This window comes from Tasmannia lanceolata, unplaced genomic scaffold (genome assembly GCF_043159265.1).
Source record: "Tasmannia lanceolata isolate RefF3 unplaced genomic scaffold, GAP_Taslan_0.1 ptg000006l, whole genome shotgun sequence".
Taxonomy (NCBI): Eukaryota; Viridiplantae; Streptophyta; class Magnoliopsida; order Canellales; family Winteraceae; genus Tasmannia; species Tasmannia lanceolata.
Genome location: NW_027518683.1, coordinates 11118308 through 11134458, shown reverse-complemented (window position 1 = coordinate 11134458; position 16151 = coordinate 11118308). Strand labels below are relative to the sequence as shown.

At 40.0% G+C, this 16151-nt stretch overlaps 1 protein-coding gene and 1 long non-coding RNA gene across 2 annotated transcripts; one reads left to right on the top strand and one right to left on the bottom strand.

Moving 5' to 3' along the window:
• Positions 1-2106: 2106 nt before the first annotated feature.
• LOC143878355 (uncharacterized) lies at positions 2107-2944 on the top strand. Its single transcript, XR_013250939.1, has 2 exons — positions 2107-2360; positions 2452-2944. It is a non-coding gene; the product is annotated as an uncharacterized LOC143878355 (long non-coding RNA).
• Positions 2945-11402: 8458 nt separating this feature from the next.
• Positions 11403-13360, bottom strand: LOC143878727 (uncharacterized). Its single transcript, XM_077380973.1, has 3 exons — positions 12709-13360; positions 12172-12596; positions 11403-11771 (listed from the first exon to the last, which is right to left on the bottom strand). The coding sequence occupies exons 1-3, from the start codon at positions 13358-13360 to the stop codon at positions 11403-11405; spliced, it is 1446 nt and encodes a 481-aa protein (XP_077237088.1).
• Positions 13361-16151: the final 2791 nt, after the last annotated feature.

Here is a 16151-nt window from a genome sequence, read left to right as displayed (position 1 = left end):
AAAATAGTGAACAACATGCAAAATAATTTAAAGATAACCTTACCCCTATAAGCAATCCCAGGACCAGCTTATCCAAGGACATTTATTCCCATTGTGAATAGACGTGGATCAAAGTAAGTGTTAGAATATGTGTGTGAGATCCAACGGTTGGATTGGGTTAAGATCTCACCGTTGGATCATCTTAGAGGTAGATTGGGTAAGTTGGCTAAATGAAGCAACTAGATAAATTAGCCAAGTGGATTAGAAGAGGCAAGCAAGAGAGATTAGGAAAGTAGATTTGATTAGGATTATTTCCTTCTATAATTATCTTAATTCCATTCTATGTTTATCATGTAAGTGCTCTATATAAGCACACATTGAGATTATTGTAAAGCATCCAAGAAATTCAAGAATTAGTGAAAATCTCCAAAATTCTACATGGTATCAAAGCCTCCGATCTTGGAGTGACCACAACACAAGTAGCTTCTCTCTCCGGCGGACGGCCGATCTAGCCGTCCGCCCGGCCACCCTAGCCTCTGCCTGCTACTTTTCTTTTTCTTTTTTTCTCAAAATAACTTCAGTTTTTGCATTTGCCATTGTTTCCGTCCTCGTCCTTGCGTTGATATCTTGCTCGGCCTTTCTCTATTCTGCCTCTATCTCTGCTTGGATCGTGTGTCCCATTTCTCTCCTCTTACCACATCTCCCGGCCATAGTTTTGTTGTTGTTTTGAGTTTCTAAATAAACTAGCCCCAGGTACCGTTCTTGGCAATGTAAGGTGCACTCCCGAATGCGACAATCTATGCGCTTCTCACTGGCAAGAAGTCGCTGATTTAATCCTTGTTGATTTAATCCTGACATGTCCCCGCCACTGTTGCTTCTACAAAACATCACAAGGGTAATATCTCGTAATAAAAAAAAAAGAGGGGGTTATGTTCTTGAGGAGATATCAGTGATGGTTCTTACCCCACCTTTTTCAAAACAATATATTTTTGTTGCTTAGTGCTACACAGAAACCCAAGAGTGAGCATTGCTTGTCATCTCCTCAATTTACTCAATTCACCCGCTTCCTTTGTCTCCTCTGAAATGCATATCCTCTTCTATCTTTAGTAAAATGAAATCCCCAAATTTGATATGTGCAAACTCATTTTCTCGACTTTTTCAAAGTTTTGTGTTGTTGCCGTAATTATAGTAGTCGCTTCTTCTTCTTTTTTCTTTTCCATCCCTTTTCCTTGTCCTATTTCAGTTGAGGTACCTCTTTGAGGTGCGTGCCTGAAATTGATTTATCTACTCAGTTGAGGGGCCTCGATTATTTGAGGTTCGTGCCTGAGAGTCAAATTCCAAGATGATCGGTACTTGCTGATCCATTTCTTGCAAATTCTGGCATTGGTCCATAGTGACCCAATTCTTGCCCATTCCGGCATTTGGTTCATAGTGACTCATATTTACTCACCCATCAAGGCTTGAGTATTATCTAGCCCTATCGAGGCTATGATCTATTGGCTTTTAAGCCCTCTTCGTGACAACAAGTGAAGCAACATCTTCTTGGGCAACCATCGTCTACGATCCTTGGCATTAACATCAGTCTTCATCAAAGGATTTCTTCATCGATTTCTAGAAGTGTGCATCAAATCAGTTGATTTTGATTACATTTGTAATTTGGGGAATTCTATTGTATTGGGATTTTTTTTTTATTATTGTCAAACGTATATCGATTTTCAATCCATATACGTTTGAGGGGGCATGTTAGAATATGTGTGTGAGATCCAACGGTTGGATTGGGTTAAGATCTCACCATTGGATCATCTTAGAGGTGGATTGGGTAAGTTGGCTAAATGAAGCAACTAGATAAATTAGCCAAGTGGATTAGAAGAGGCAAGCAAGAGAGATTAGGAAAGTAGATTTGATTAGGTAGATTTGATTATGATTATTTCCTTCTATAATTATCTTAATTCCATTCTATGTTTATCATGTAAGTGCTCTATATAAGCACACCTTGAGATTATTGTAAAGCATCCAAGAAATTCAAGAATTAGTGAAAATCTCCAAAATTGTACAGTAAGGGGTATATTTATCATCTTATAAGAGAATGCCATCTGATGATTTATTTATTTTTGACGGTTAAGCTGGGGTTAGGCGGACCCCTACCAGATATATTAGATAAGAAAAAAAGAAACATCATGGAAAGAAATAAGACAACCGCAACCACATGCGGAGGGCAGAGCAAACAAAGATAATAGGCTCAAGGGGCCAATGAAGAGGAAGGGGGACTTGGACTTTCTTTTCTGAACTAAATGCCAGGGCCCAGGATCTGAAGCCTTGGCAGGAAGCTCGGCTTTCTCCGATGGGGTGGGATCTTGAGGGGTACTTTCGATGATGGATGAGTAATTATCCAGATCTTGAAGGACCGAAAATTTATTTTTGCTGATTCTAATTTGGTGAGCAGGAGAACTGACTTATGTTCCCTTTTGCAAGACTTCTACTGTCAACTTGAGGATTCTTCTGGCCAATTACAGCATCCTTTGGGATTTGGAAGAGGGACTTGTACTGATTTGGGTCTGAAACAACCATTTCATCAGGGGAAGCATTGTTAGTTTTCTTAATGACCCACTGCTGCTTGCTACTATGAGTGGCCTGAGAGTAGCTTGAAGGAAACTGAGGGCATGTTTCAATGTAGGGGCTGAAATCAATTGTATGATTGTCATAAAAGATGGCTATTAATGTCGCTTGAGGACCGGTAGCATAACAGAGAGGGTTGTTAGCGACCTGACTGGAATAAATACTAGAGGAGGTGGCCCAGGGAAGAAAAGAGGGCTAATATGTCACTTTCCTAAGGTGCTTTTTGGATTGTAGGAAAAATATTTCTTGTGGAATTCTTTTTGAGGAAATCTTTTTTGTGTCCACGATTAATCTTGTTAAATGATAAATTGAAGATCCCTGTGAATAAAATTTGAATGTTCTTGTTCAAGTAATTTTTTTCCATGTGTAGTCAAACAATGGGGAAGTGGGAACTTTTAGAAAAGTTTTTGGTTTCCAAACATTTTCAGAAAAATATTTCTGCAGTCTACTTGGGCATATTGATCGTGTCCCCATACCAATTGGCTAATCTGAATGGGTCATAATACAAAGATCATAACTATTAAAACCTCATTGCAAACCAACCATGAGAGTAACCCTACGAAAACATATGTACATTACCACACAGATCATCTAAGTAGTTGAATTTTGGTCCATCTAACTTGATTCACAACATAGATGGTCCAGACAACTCAAATGAGAGCCACATTTGGGTAGCATATACTACAAAAGCCAATAAATGTTCAGACTTGTTTCCATAACTAAATCTCTGACTTATAGATACCATGCTGTATCCTCTTCGAACAAAAGACAAAAAAAACGACAAAAATGAATTCCTCGTGGTAGTTAAGGCATATTCTATGGGATTCCACCTCTTCGTGAGTAATTGTGAATGCAGGTACCATACACGGTAGAGGTGCACATTAATCTTAGGCTTCTAACAATCAGATTGATCTGATTTTGTAGCTGCTGAATGGTAGTTGTAGCTTATTAAATCCTCAGCTTTTCTTCAGCCAACCATTTTCCATTGTTATCAGGATCGATCCCAGGTTGGAATCTATTTTTTTCTTTTTTCTTTTGTTTCCTTTTTCTCTTTCTTTTTGGGTAGATGGTGGCTGAAGCTCATTGCACAAACGTATAGAGCCGTACAAAAGGCTTTTTTGCCCTCAAGTGCACTTCTTATCTATTTTTCCTTGCTTTTTCATCTACAGAACGAGTAACTTAGAAGAAGAAAGAGAAGAGGGAAAGTAAGAGGACCCACTTGGTTGAGCGCATTTACACTAGGGTAACAAAACTGGTAGAAGCCTGTTACCATACTTCTGGGCTATATTCTGCCCTAAGATTGCTTACAATAGGCCTACCCACACTACCTTACACATTATTTCTTTGTTTTCTTGGCATGTTTCCATATATTTGGAGGGGGACTTTTTGCAAGCATTTTGACTACCAGAATCAAGTGCCGGAATTGGCATCCTATTCTAAATGTAGTCTCCGCCTCCCATAGTCCCACTATCTTTGGCAAATAAAGCCACCTTAGTAAATCAAGGTTTTAAATTTCAACTGAAATCCAAAATTTTGGTCCGAAATTTCAAATTTCGATCGAGACCGAAACCAAATGGCGTAAAGTCGAAACGTTACAAAATTTCGTCGATCGAAATTTTGTTTTTTCCTGAAATTTCAGTCGAAATTTAAGGAATATCACTAAAAAATATGGATTTTGTTTAATATTTAATATTATCTTGAAATTTCAGCCTAAATTACCAAAATTTGGGGGATTTCGACGAAATTTGGAACGTTGTAAAATATTACGACAACTGATTTTGATTGATTTCATCCGAAATTTTGATTTTGGTGATGACCGAAATGCATCCGAAACCGAAATTTAAAACCTTAAGTAAATGTAAGTAACCCCACTATCTTTGGGAAATAAAACCACGGTAGACATAGTAAATGTAAGTAATCCTACTATCTTTGTCAAAAAAGTCATGATAGACATAGTAATTAAATGTATGTACTTTGAACTTCGTACATCTAATAATTGAAGTTTGCTTTAATCATATAATTGAGGGAAGATCACTTTTCAATCAACATTATCTATATATACTGTATATAAAGTGATAACCTTAACAATTCGTTCCCTTCTTTTCTACAATTTCCTCTTGTGTCCCATTTGTGTTGGAGAAAATAATTCCCCTTACAGCCAATTGACAAAGGATATTTTTGCCATTTCCATCGTCAAGTACCCCTGCAAATAGTGACCTGTCATTCTTCCCATATGCTAGCCACCTTCTCCGAAGGTTGCATCTCGCCCGTCCTTTACAATTGTGTGTTAAGAGATTTGTCTTATTAGCCGTGTTGAAAAACCTAAAGGAAATACTATGTCTATAAAGGTGGCTAACAATAATGAGTACACAAGGAAGCTACTGATGATAGTCATTACTTATTAAAGTTTTGTAGGGAAATTAGGGACCATGGATGCCTGTATATGACAATGACGGAAAAAAACTATGGAGAGTAGGTATCGACATATAACAATTATGCGCAAACTACTTTTCCTGATGAATTTTTTGGGGATATTACGACTACGGCACACCTTGCGAAATATATACAAATTCAGGGCACCTGAAGAGGAACACCATATTATGGAAACCTCTAGAGATTGGAGGGCTAGGATCAGCCTATGGAACTGCGGGCACGACCTATTGATGTTGTGTTCTATCACATGGACGGTTTGGATCAACCGATGACGCACGGGCCGGATGCGGGTCCAAGCCCAATGACACGTAAAGTTTCCCGCGTCATTTTGACCCTGCCCGTTTGACCCGTTTCTCCATCATTTAGAGGGAAATGATGTGATTATGAGAGTTTTTATATAGTGTAAATCCTTATAGTGAGTATTTTTTTCAAAAAGTATTGTATGGCTTATATCGTAGGATGATCCAAACCATCCATTTGATGGGCCACAATGTAAGTAGGTTGTGTGCCAAAATTCATTTCCATAGGATAATTACAACCCTCCAATCAATAAATGTTTCCTAAATTTGCCGTTCCTCTATAGACTACAGGGCTAGGATCATCGCATGGAAATGTGTTTTTTTGGGAACATCTTATTTACGATATGGCCCATCATTTCGATGGTTTGGATCATCCTATGGTGTAAGTTATACAGTACTCTTTTTTTTAATAGGGAGTGTAAGAAATTATTTTTGGTTTGCAAGCTTTGTCACAAAATTCTTGTTAGAATATATATATGGTGTAAGCCCATGTAATGAAGTATGTTTTTAATAAGCCGGTATGTTTTTAATAAGCCGGTAGGGGTCCCCGCAAAACCCCAACTTACCTATAAAAATAGAAAAAAATTTACTGAATATTTTATGGCCTACACCATAGGATGATCCATACCGTCCATTTGATCATTCCCAAATGATGATCGCATCCCTACAATCTATAGATAAATGATATATTTTGGAAACCCCGTAATTGTGTTGGGATCATCCTATGGAAATGATTTTTGGCATACAACCTATGGTGTAAGTCTGTACAATCAAGTATTTTTCAAAAGAATCGTACGCCCTGTATCATAGGATGATCCAAACCATCCATTTAATGGGCCACAATATAAATTGATTGTTCCCAAAAAAAAATTTACATATGATAATCCTTTGTTTTTTACTAGTTTCAAAAAAACAGGAATGCCAGAGTTGTTTAGACTGCATGTCCCGAACTTACCTTGTTCCTTATTGTTTACTCATTCAAGCCATCTTATTTTTATTTTTATATTTTTGAAAGGTGATGAATTTTATTCCCAAAACAAAAGATGAAGAATAAATAATGGGGGACAAGATGTCCCCGACACTAGAAGAAAAAACCCTTCCGACCGGACCAAATTGTCCTAGACAGTTCATTTGATAGATCCATCAAGAAAGAGATTTTTAAAAGACTTCTACAACTGACTTCTCCACGCCATCCTTAGCCAATTGATCAGCATTTTCATTTGCTGATCTCCCGGTGTGCTGAATTTGAGGTCCAATTTTGTGTACTAGAGATCGAATTTCTACAATGATGTCTAAGGGTGTCAATTTTGGCTCGGGCTCGGAAGCTCGCTCGAGCTCGGCTCGAATCCTTAACGAGCCGAGCCGAGCCGGCTCGTTAAGCTTAACGAGCCGAGCCCGAGTTAGGCCAGGCTCGGCTTGGCTCGGCTCGTTAAGGCTCGTTAAGAATTTAATATGTTTAAATATATATATTATATATTAATATATACACTAAAAGGGTTGTCTAGGGAGTGAAAGGGGGAGGCAAAATATGTCACTTCTTTTTTGGAACCCCATTTATTACTTGGACCACCCCCGTAGTGTAAAAAGAGTAGTAAAAAAACCTAGATAGGGCTGTCCAGGGAAAATGAGGGGTGTAAAATTAATATAATTCGAGCTCAATAAGGCTCGCGAGCCTGACCGAGCCGAGCCTGGTTCGAGCCCGAGCCCGAGCCCGAGCCGAGCCTGGCTTTTGAGCTTAACGAGCCGAGCCGAGCCTGGCCAAGCTCGGCTCGGCTCGTTTACACCCCTAATGATGTCTGCTAGTTTCCAAGGGTGCTAAATTTGAGGTCCAGTTTTGTGTAGTAGAGATCGAATTTCTACAATGATGTCTGCTAGTTTCCACGGGTCCCTCTGTTTGATGCCCAAGCCACTTCTAATCTTCTCCTCGTAATCTCTCAACTAGCACTCACCCTTTCCCATCACTTCATTATGTAGGTCGCAACACATGCATTTGTTGGTGGGTGATAAGTAAAGCCGGAGCCCAGAGAAATGGGAGTTGGAAATGACATTCTCCGAGTCTCCTAGTATGGAAATGCTTCTCATGACCACCAGCTCATTCCGCACTAGGTATCTAGGCGAATAATCTTTTGATTGCTTCAATTACTAGGTGCCGTGGGTGAGGACAGAATATATAGTCCCTAGCATTGATAGGACCGGAAACTAAATTAAGAAAGATTCAAGCCTATTAGGCATGCCTTATTTTTTATTTGGTTTAAAAATAAATAAACTGAACATAAACATGGCGCAAAATTTTTTGTTTTGATTCCACCCTGGTTGTAATGAAAGTTTTTATTTGGAAAATGATATGGAGAGCAGGAGTAAAAAATTACTTTTTGCATATTAATTTGGGAAGTGATATATTCACCCCCTTTTCGTACTTGGGCCACACCCCTTCTAGTGTAAAAAGAGTAGTCCTAAATACACTAGAAGGGGGTGTCCCAAGTACAAAAAGGGGGGTGAAAATATCATTTCCCAGTAATTTTCCTATTCCTAAGGCCTAGGTTTACGTCACTTTGATATTGTGGCCAAACCCTTTTCAGTAATCTCGGTCTCCCTAGCATTACTCGTTTTATTATTAATTTATTTTATTTTTTTGAATTTTTTGTTTTAGTCCATTCCATTATTAGGGGAATCAGAATAGGAGTTGAAATAGGATGCAGAATCTGATTCTTGATTCTCACAACCCAAATGGACTTTGGGATATACAGTTGAAGATCAGCCTAGCCCCCATTGGGAAGGGTTTTGTTTCATCCTGGATTCCCAGGACTACCATTCACCATATAATTTCTGGGCAAAGAGGAGAAGGTGAGGGGTAGGAGGTAAGCACCTACGATCAAAGAAAGGAAATAGAGAGGCAAGATACAAGGGAGAGAGAGCTCGTATTGGCAAGGAACACTTGTGGTTCTAGAGTAATAATGCCCAGATAAGAAAAATGCCTTTGAGAACATGTTGATCGAATGATCTTAGGCCCTTGATCCATTAATCCTAGTTTATGACTGCCAATAAAAACCAAGCCGTTGATTTTTGTATGGATTTATCTTACGCATTGGAAGTTGATTAAGAATGGGACCTGTTGGGAAAGTTGCCTAATTTCCCACCACTCAGTGGGAACGCAAAAACGGCAAGTGTTTTTTTTTTTCTTTTTAGGCTTCTAAAAACCTAAGGTATAAAAGAGAGTTGGCTTTCTCCCTTGAAGGGCACGGCAAAAACAAAGTGAGCTGCAAAGAGAGTGGGGCAAAGGTTTTTCGTGCGTGGGTTTTTTGTGGTGTGTCGGCTGCCACAATAGAGAGAGAGAGAAGGGGAGAGAGGGTTTCATCCTTTATAGAAAGTGAGAAACTAGTGTTAAACGTCTATATTTTCTATTCCAATAAAGAGATGTATATATACATATTACAAATAATATCAAATCCCTTGATTATGGGATTGACGAGGAAAGAATGGCTATACATAGAAACTTGGAATATACATGAGAAAGGAATCGTGTGAGGCTAAATGGAAACCCATATTGCCATAAGGCATGTGAAGATAAATGGAAACCCACATTGCTATAATTAAGAGATTGTCATATGGGATGTTGCTGTACGAATGCTTGAGAATCTAATCACGTGAATCAAATCATGTGATTTCCGGATTGCTATGGCAACGGCAACATTTTGGATTGCTATGGCAACGGTAATACTCCCCCTCAAGGTGGTGCATGTATGTCGATCATGCCCAGCTTGCGTATTAGGCGATGAAAATGGGCCTTGCCAAGTGGCTTAGTAAAAACATCGGCCCGTTTTAGAACTGAAGGAGTGAATTCAGTTTTGAGCTGTCCAGACTGAAACTTTTCACGAACGAGATGACAATCAATTTCGATGTGTTTGGTTCGTTCATGAAAGACAGGATTAGCGGCAATATGTAAAGCAGCCAGGTTATCACAGTGAAGAAGAGACGACTGGGGATGAGGAACGCCTAAGTCACGTAGTAAATAGCGCAGCCAAGATAATTCACATGTGGTGTTGGCCATTGAGCGATATTCTGCTTCAGCCGACGAGAGTGAAACAACTTGTTGTTTTTTGGTCTTCCAAGAGATTGGACTGTCACCAAGAAAGATACAGAACCCAGTAGTAGAATGACGGGTGTTAGGACAACTCGCCCAATCAGCGTCACAGTAGGCTGTGAGTTGAAGAGTTCCATTAGAAGGGAAAAATATGCCTTTACCAGAAGAGTCCTTCAAGTATCGCAAAACACGCATGTGCGTGCTCCAAGATAGCCAGCATCGTCTAGGATTTCGAGCTTGTATTTCCGTTGATTGAGAGAAATACCTTTTCTTGAGCGTGCGACCTCAATGCCCAAAAAATATTTAAGCGCGCCAAGATCCTTTAAATGAAACTTGGCATGTAGAAATGATTTAAGGTCGGAAATGGTAGCGCTATTATTCCCCGTGACAATAATGTCATCAACATAGACCAAAACAAAGGTGCGACTTGATCCTTTGACTTTCATGAATAAAGAGTAATCAGCTGTAGATTGGCAATATCCTGCTTCTTGCAGGGCACTTGATAATTTGGCAAACCAATTTTGGAAAGCTTGTTTGAGCCCGTATATGGATTTATTAAGTTTGCAAACACGATACTCCCCCTTACGAGAAAAATCCGGTGGAAGTTTCATATACACTTCCTCATGGAGGTCTCCATGAAGGAAGGCATTATTTACATCAAGTTAATGTAGAGGCCATCCTTTGTTGGCGGCAAGGGCCAAAAGGCAACGGACAGTGACTAATTTGGCCACTGGGGCGAATGTTTCATGATAATCCAGGCCCTCCTGTTGTGTGTATCCTTTAGCTACAAGGCGGGCTTTGTATTGTTCAATAGTGCCATCTGCTCGATACTTAATCTTGTATACCCATTTGCAACCTATGGGTTGTTTGTGAGGGGGAATTGCAGCTAAGGTCCAGGTATGATTATCTTCCAACGCCTTGATTTCAGCAGCCATGGCATCTCTCCAATGGGGTTCTTTGATTGCTTGGCTGAAAGACTGGGGTTCAAGGTTAGAGGAAATGGTGGAAATGAAAGCAACATGGGAAGGCGAAATTTTGTCATAAGATAAGTAATTGGAAAGCGGATAAACCGTACCTGAAGAAGGCGATCTAGAGGGGTCAGTGACAGTAGTGGAGCATTCATAATCTGCCAGATACTTAGGCTGGATGTGAGCACGTTGGGTCCGACGGAAAGTAGAAGGTGGAGCATCATGAACATGGGAATCAACAGTGGGAGAAGTTGACCTAAGTGGTGGTGGTGGTGGTGGGGAATAAGATGGTGATGTGGGTTGAGGAGATGAGGGTACAGAGGTAAGGGGTGGGCTAGAAGGCGTGGTGTTTGGAGAGCTAACAATTGGGGTTCCAGGATCAAGTACAGGTAATGGGATGACAGCATGCGAGTCATTATCAATGCCTTGCTTGTAAGGAAATATGTGTTCATGAAACTTGACATCTCTACTAACAAAGATAGTGTGAGTGTCAAGGTCATAGAGTCTATATCCTTTTTGGCCATATGGGTAGCCAACAAAAATGCAACGTCGAGCGCGGTTATCAAACTTGTGCCGGTGATGGATATTATGAGCAAAGCACAAGCAACCAAATGTACGAAGGAGGGTGTCGTTGGGCGGCTTTTGCATTAATATTTCATGAGGACTTTGATTATGTAAAATTTTGGAGGGCATGCGGTTAATGAGATGAGTGGCAGTGAGAATACACTCGCCCCAAAAAGATAATGACAAGTTTGCTTGAAGTCGCAGGGCACGCGCAACTTCAAGTAAATGCCTATGTTTCTGTTCCACCACCCCATTTTGTTGGGGGGTTCCAACACAACTATGTTGATGTAATATCCCATGTTCATGAAAAAACTTGCGCATTTTATTACTAAAGAATTCGGAACCATTATCACTTCGAATTTGTTGAACAGAACGATTAAATTGGGTGTGAATCAAAGCAATAAAGGTTGTTAAAATGGAAAAAGTTTCAGACTTGTAGCGCATAAAAAAAACCCAAGTGCTTCATGAAAAATCATCAACAATAGTTAAAAAGTAATGAGCACCAGAAAGAGAAGGTATGGAAAAGGCACCCCAAATATCACAATGCAATAACTGAAAAGGAACACTAGATGAAATAGAACTATTAGGGAATGGAAGTCGAGATTGTTTAGCCAAAGGACAAACAGTGCATAAGCACTTATTAGAAAAAGAAATAGCATCAAAATTTCTAGCTAGAAATTGTAAACGTTGAAGTGATGGATGTCCCAGACGCCAATGCCAGAGATCAAATGATGGTGATGATGAAACAGAGAAGGCAACCGCGTCTGGATGAAGCAGATATAAACCTCCATGCCGTTTAGCCACTCTAATCGTCCTCTTCGTGTGCCGGTCCTGAAAACGACAATGATCAGAAGAGAAGATAACATCACAATTATGAGAAGATGTGAGAGCACTAACAGAGAGTAAATTGTGAGTAAATGTGGGGACACAGAGAACATTTTCAAGATGTAAACCATTTGGAAAAACAATATTACCAACATGCGAGACAGGTAATAAAGTGCCATTGGGTAGTCGGACAGGTTTCAACGAAGAAGAGGCATGAGATTTAGAAAACAGAAATAAAGCATTGGGTCGAACTCTTCTTTGGTGTCAAGGTAATAGCTATGAATAGTCATCGACTCCCGGGAAAGGGTAGAAGAATGGGACCTATTATGGGACATACAATGCATTACAGACGTATGATCATTACGCTTCAACCGGGTTATTCTATTCCACCTAGCCTGGAGTAGACCGAAATGGTCTCGCGAAGCCGGTCCCCGGATGGTGTAAGTCCTTCTCTAACTTGAAGAGCAGCAAAGAAGACGACTCCTACTTCTTGTGAGCAATAGGAGAGCAAGTCATATGATCGGTGGCTCCAGTATCGACAATCCAAGGAATTGAAAAAAAATGATGAAGTGGAAGCCTTACCAGCCAAGTTTGCAGAGTGTGTATCATGATCTATGAGAGAACCTGAAGTTGGGTCCAAGGGATTGGAAGACGATGAATTTGCTTCTCGTGTAGGATATCCATGCAGACCATAGCAAGTGTCGATCGTGTGGCCAAGTTTGCCACAATGGCGACAACGTGGACGGTTCTGTCGAGCACTATTGTTAGGGTTTGGGCGTGGGGGATTACGCACGGTGTTAGTTGGTACGGTCTGTGCACGTCCAACAACAGCTGCAACAGTATCTAGCTGTGGAGAAATCTGCAGAGCACGCTGATGCTTCTTGAAGAAGCAGAGAGTAGGCCTTTGCAGCTGTAGGGAGAGGGTCCATCATGAGAATCTGACTTCTCATGGCAGCAAAAGAGTCATTTAATCCCGTCAAGAATTGCATAAGGCGTTCTTGCTGATGCAGATCAGCGATAAGTTTCATGGCACCACACGAACAGGTGGGGAGGGTGGTGTAGGAGGAGAGTTCGTCCCATAAAGCTTTCAGCCGGTTGAAATATGAAAGAACGGAAAGCTGGTTTTGCTGCAGGTTAATGAGTGTGCGCCGCAGCTGAAAAATCTTCGCAGCATTTCCTTGAGAAAAACGGTCATGGAGTTCTTGCCAAACGCCTGACGCAATGTCAGAGTAGATGATGGTATCGGCTAGATCACGAGTGATGGCATTGATAAGCCAAGAAAGAACCATGGTGTTGCATCGTGTCCAGGATGTGAAAGAAGAATTTGAAGGCGCCGGTTTTGTTATGGTACCATCGACAAAACCAATTTTGTTCTTTGCTGTAAGTGCAATAGACATGGCACGCCGCCATGTGGAGTAATTCTCACCATTGAAAAGATTGGAAACAAGGATGTTTCCAGGATTGTCAGAAGGATGAAGGTAGAAAGGATCATTGAAGGTGAGGGCAGGAACCATGTCAACAACTGAGGTTGAATTCGATCCATGAGATTCATCAACGATATGAGAAGGGAGGTTTTTGTTTCCATCGCTGGCCATATTGAATGATGTAAGAGGAAATTCAGAGAAACAAAACGAACAGAACTTGCAGGCCTAGAAGAGATGGATCTTCTTTGGCTCTGATACCATATAGAAAGTGAGAAACTAGTGTTAAACGTCTATATTTTCTATTCCAATAAACAGATTTATATATACATATTACAAATAATATCAAATCCCTTGATTATGGGATTGACGAGGAAGGAATGGCTATACATAGAAACTTGGAATATACATGATAAAGGAATCGTGTGAGGCTAAATGGAAACCCATATTGACATAAGGCATGTGAAGATAAATGGAAACCCACATTGCTATAATTAAGAGATTGTCATATGGGATGTTGCTGTACGAATGCTTGAGAATCTAATCACGTGAATCAAATCACGTGATTTCCGGATTGCTATGGCAACGGCAACATTTTGGATTGCTATGGCAACGGTAATATCCTTGGGTCTCTTCTCGGGGTTTCTCTTGGGGTTTTCTCTTGGGTTACTCTCTTGCACGGTCTTGGATTTGAGAAGCAAGGAAAGGGTTGCGGTTTGTGGGTTTTAGTTTAATCCATTGTAATCCTTGTATATTGTTTTCTCATAGTAGAAGATCGTGTTTCTCGCCCATGGAGTAGGCTTGGCCGAACCACGTAAAATCTTGGTGTTCATCTTGTGGTATTGATTTCACTGATTTCACATTCATGACCCACCATGGGACCCAAAATTACCCAACACTCAACTATCTGCCTAGATGCCCATTTGTGGTCTAAAAAATCAAGCCAGTGACCTTTCGGGAGAAGCAGCTTTAACAGTATTCAGGCGTAATGACTCAGCCAATCAGAATCATGGAATCTCGAAAAGGTAAATCTAGAAGTCGGTGTTGAGGGCAGAAGAGCCCGATTTCTCCAACCCCATCACAGGCCATTGGCCATTGTAAACGTCGATGCGGGCAGAACGCAAATGATGGCAGCAATGCACGCAAAATGCAAATGACCGGAGATCCAGGGATTTTAATAAATCAGCACAAGCAAACGCTAGTGTAAGGGATAGGAAATTAATGAGAAATGCTCACCTAAGAAAATGAATCCAGTTGTCTATTTAATTCTTGATGATAAGCTACAGAAAAATAATTTTACAGTGCAAAAAAGTAAAGTATATGTAAAGATAATGCTAAGAGATGTTTGATGTTGGTCCATGACCTCTTCTTTTGATGCAGTTATCTCCGTATAGATCAGTTTCTCTCATGAACTGCTTATGGCAGTTTTTTCTAGCACCAACTTCCTCTTTGAATTTTGGATAAAACATGTTACTACTGGTAACTTCCACTTTGAACAAACTTCTACTTTGAATATGTCACCGCTACTTGTAATCATGGGTTCAAATTTCAGTTTCGGAATGCATTTTGGTCCTCACTGAAACCGAATTTCCGGGTGAAATCCCACGAAATCAGTTAAAACGATATTTTATCTCGTACAGAATATCTGCCTAAATTTTGAGAATATATTTAATAATTATCAAAAATCTAGATTTTTGTGTGAAATCCCTTATATTTCAGACGAAATTTCAGGATAAACAAAATTTCGGTCGAAATAAACGACCATTTCGGGTGTACCACATTTTGATTTCGGTCTCTACTGAACCCGAAATTTCGGATTTCAATCGACCGACCCAGATCACATGATGAAACAAGAGGAGCCCTAACTGCGACTTGTCCAAGTAGGGATGGATATGCTTGTACTTGTATAGGGGGTACATATCCCTAGCAAGTGGTATAAAATTATCCCTACAATTGAAATATTCATGAAAAATTTCTCGACTTTTATGCCCTTTCGATCCAAACATCACCCTATGATTTTGTGTGAGAAAATAAGAAAACAGATAAATTTTTCAAATTTTCCCATCCTGAATCTAAGCATTGTAACACTAAAGTGGATTATTCGACTGATTATCTACTGTTATGTTCCGGTGAGGGTAAATAGGATGGGCAACTCATTTTGGGGTAAACCATTTTGGAGGAAACTGTATTGGTTTACTTTGAACTAATTAATTTACATTGTTCCAATGTGCACGGTACATTAAGAGTAGTATTTAATTTCCAATGCTCTAGTGACCACATGTTGCAGGCCTGTAGGGGTAATATAATTTTTCTGAGTCATCCATTACCCAGTAGATTAGAGTGCTAGCTAGGATCATTTTCTCGAGGATTTTTGGGCTATGACCTATCTATTGGGAGGACCACTAAATGAATGGTTATCATCGAAACAAGTGGCCCCGCTACATGATCCATTTCTAAGCACAAGGCAGAGAGAGAGAGAGAGAGAGAGAGTAATGGCCATTTAAGAAGGGTATTATCCTAATTTGAAGGTCCCTCTAAATATTGGTCCACTGTATATGTCATGGTTCAAATTACATTTTTCATTTGCAATTGAAAAAGAAGAAATTTTGGAAAAAATCATTCCCAAACTTCTCCAAATCCTAACAAGGCCCAAGTGAACCACAGAAAGATCCAATTGCAAACCCCTTGGCTAATAAGAATTGCGCCCACAGCATTCAAATCCATCTAATGGCTTTCATCACGGGTGTTCCTGTACTTGTTTTTTACCATAAAACAGTCGTTGTGAAGTCTACGGGAAAAAGGTTGTCTGCTTCACAACTAATTTAATTGCTTCACGAGGGTAAGCAAGAAGGATTTTGGTGGTAGTGGAGGTCGTATTGAAAAGAAGAGAATATATTTTGGTCATTTTATTGAGGAATTATGATGATATTTTAACGATGTTATCAAGGAAATCATATCAAGAGTC

What these genes read in the sequence shown, in the direction of transcription:
- LOC143878727 (XM_077380973.1), bottom strand. Translation starts at nt 13,360, where the DNA reads ATGGCCAGCGATGGAAACAAAAACCTCCCTTCTCATATCGTTGATGAA. An exon ending in CTCTTTTGCTGCCATGAGAA is followed by an intron (nt 12,597 to 12,708) that starts GTCAGATTCTCA and finishes ATACTGTTGCAG; the next exon opens with CTGTTGTTGGACGTGCACAG. An exon ending in GGCTTCGCGAGACCATTTCG is followed by an intron (nt 11,772 to 12,171) that starts GTCTACTCCAGG and finishes TGTCGTTTTCAG; the next exon opens with GACCGGCACACGAAGAGGAC.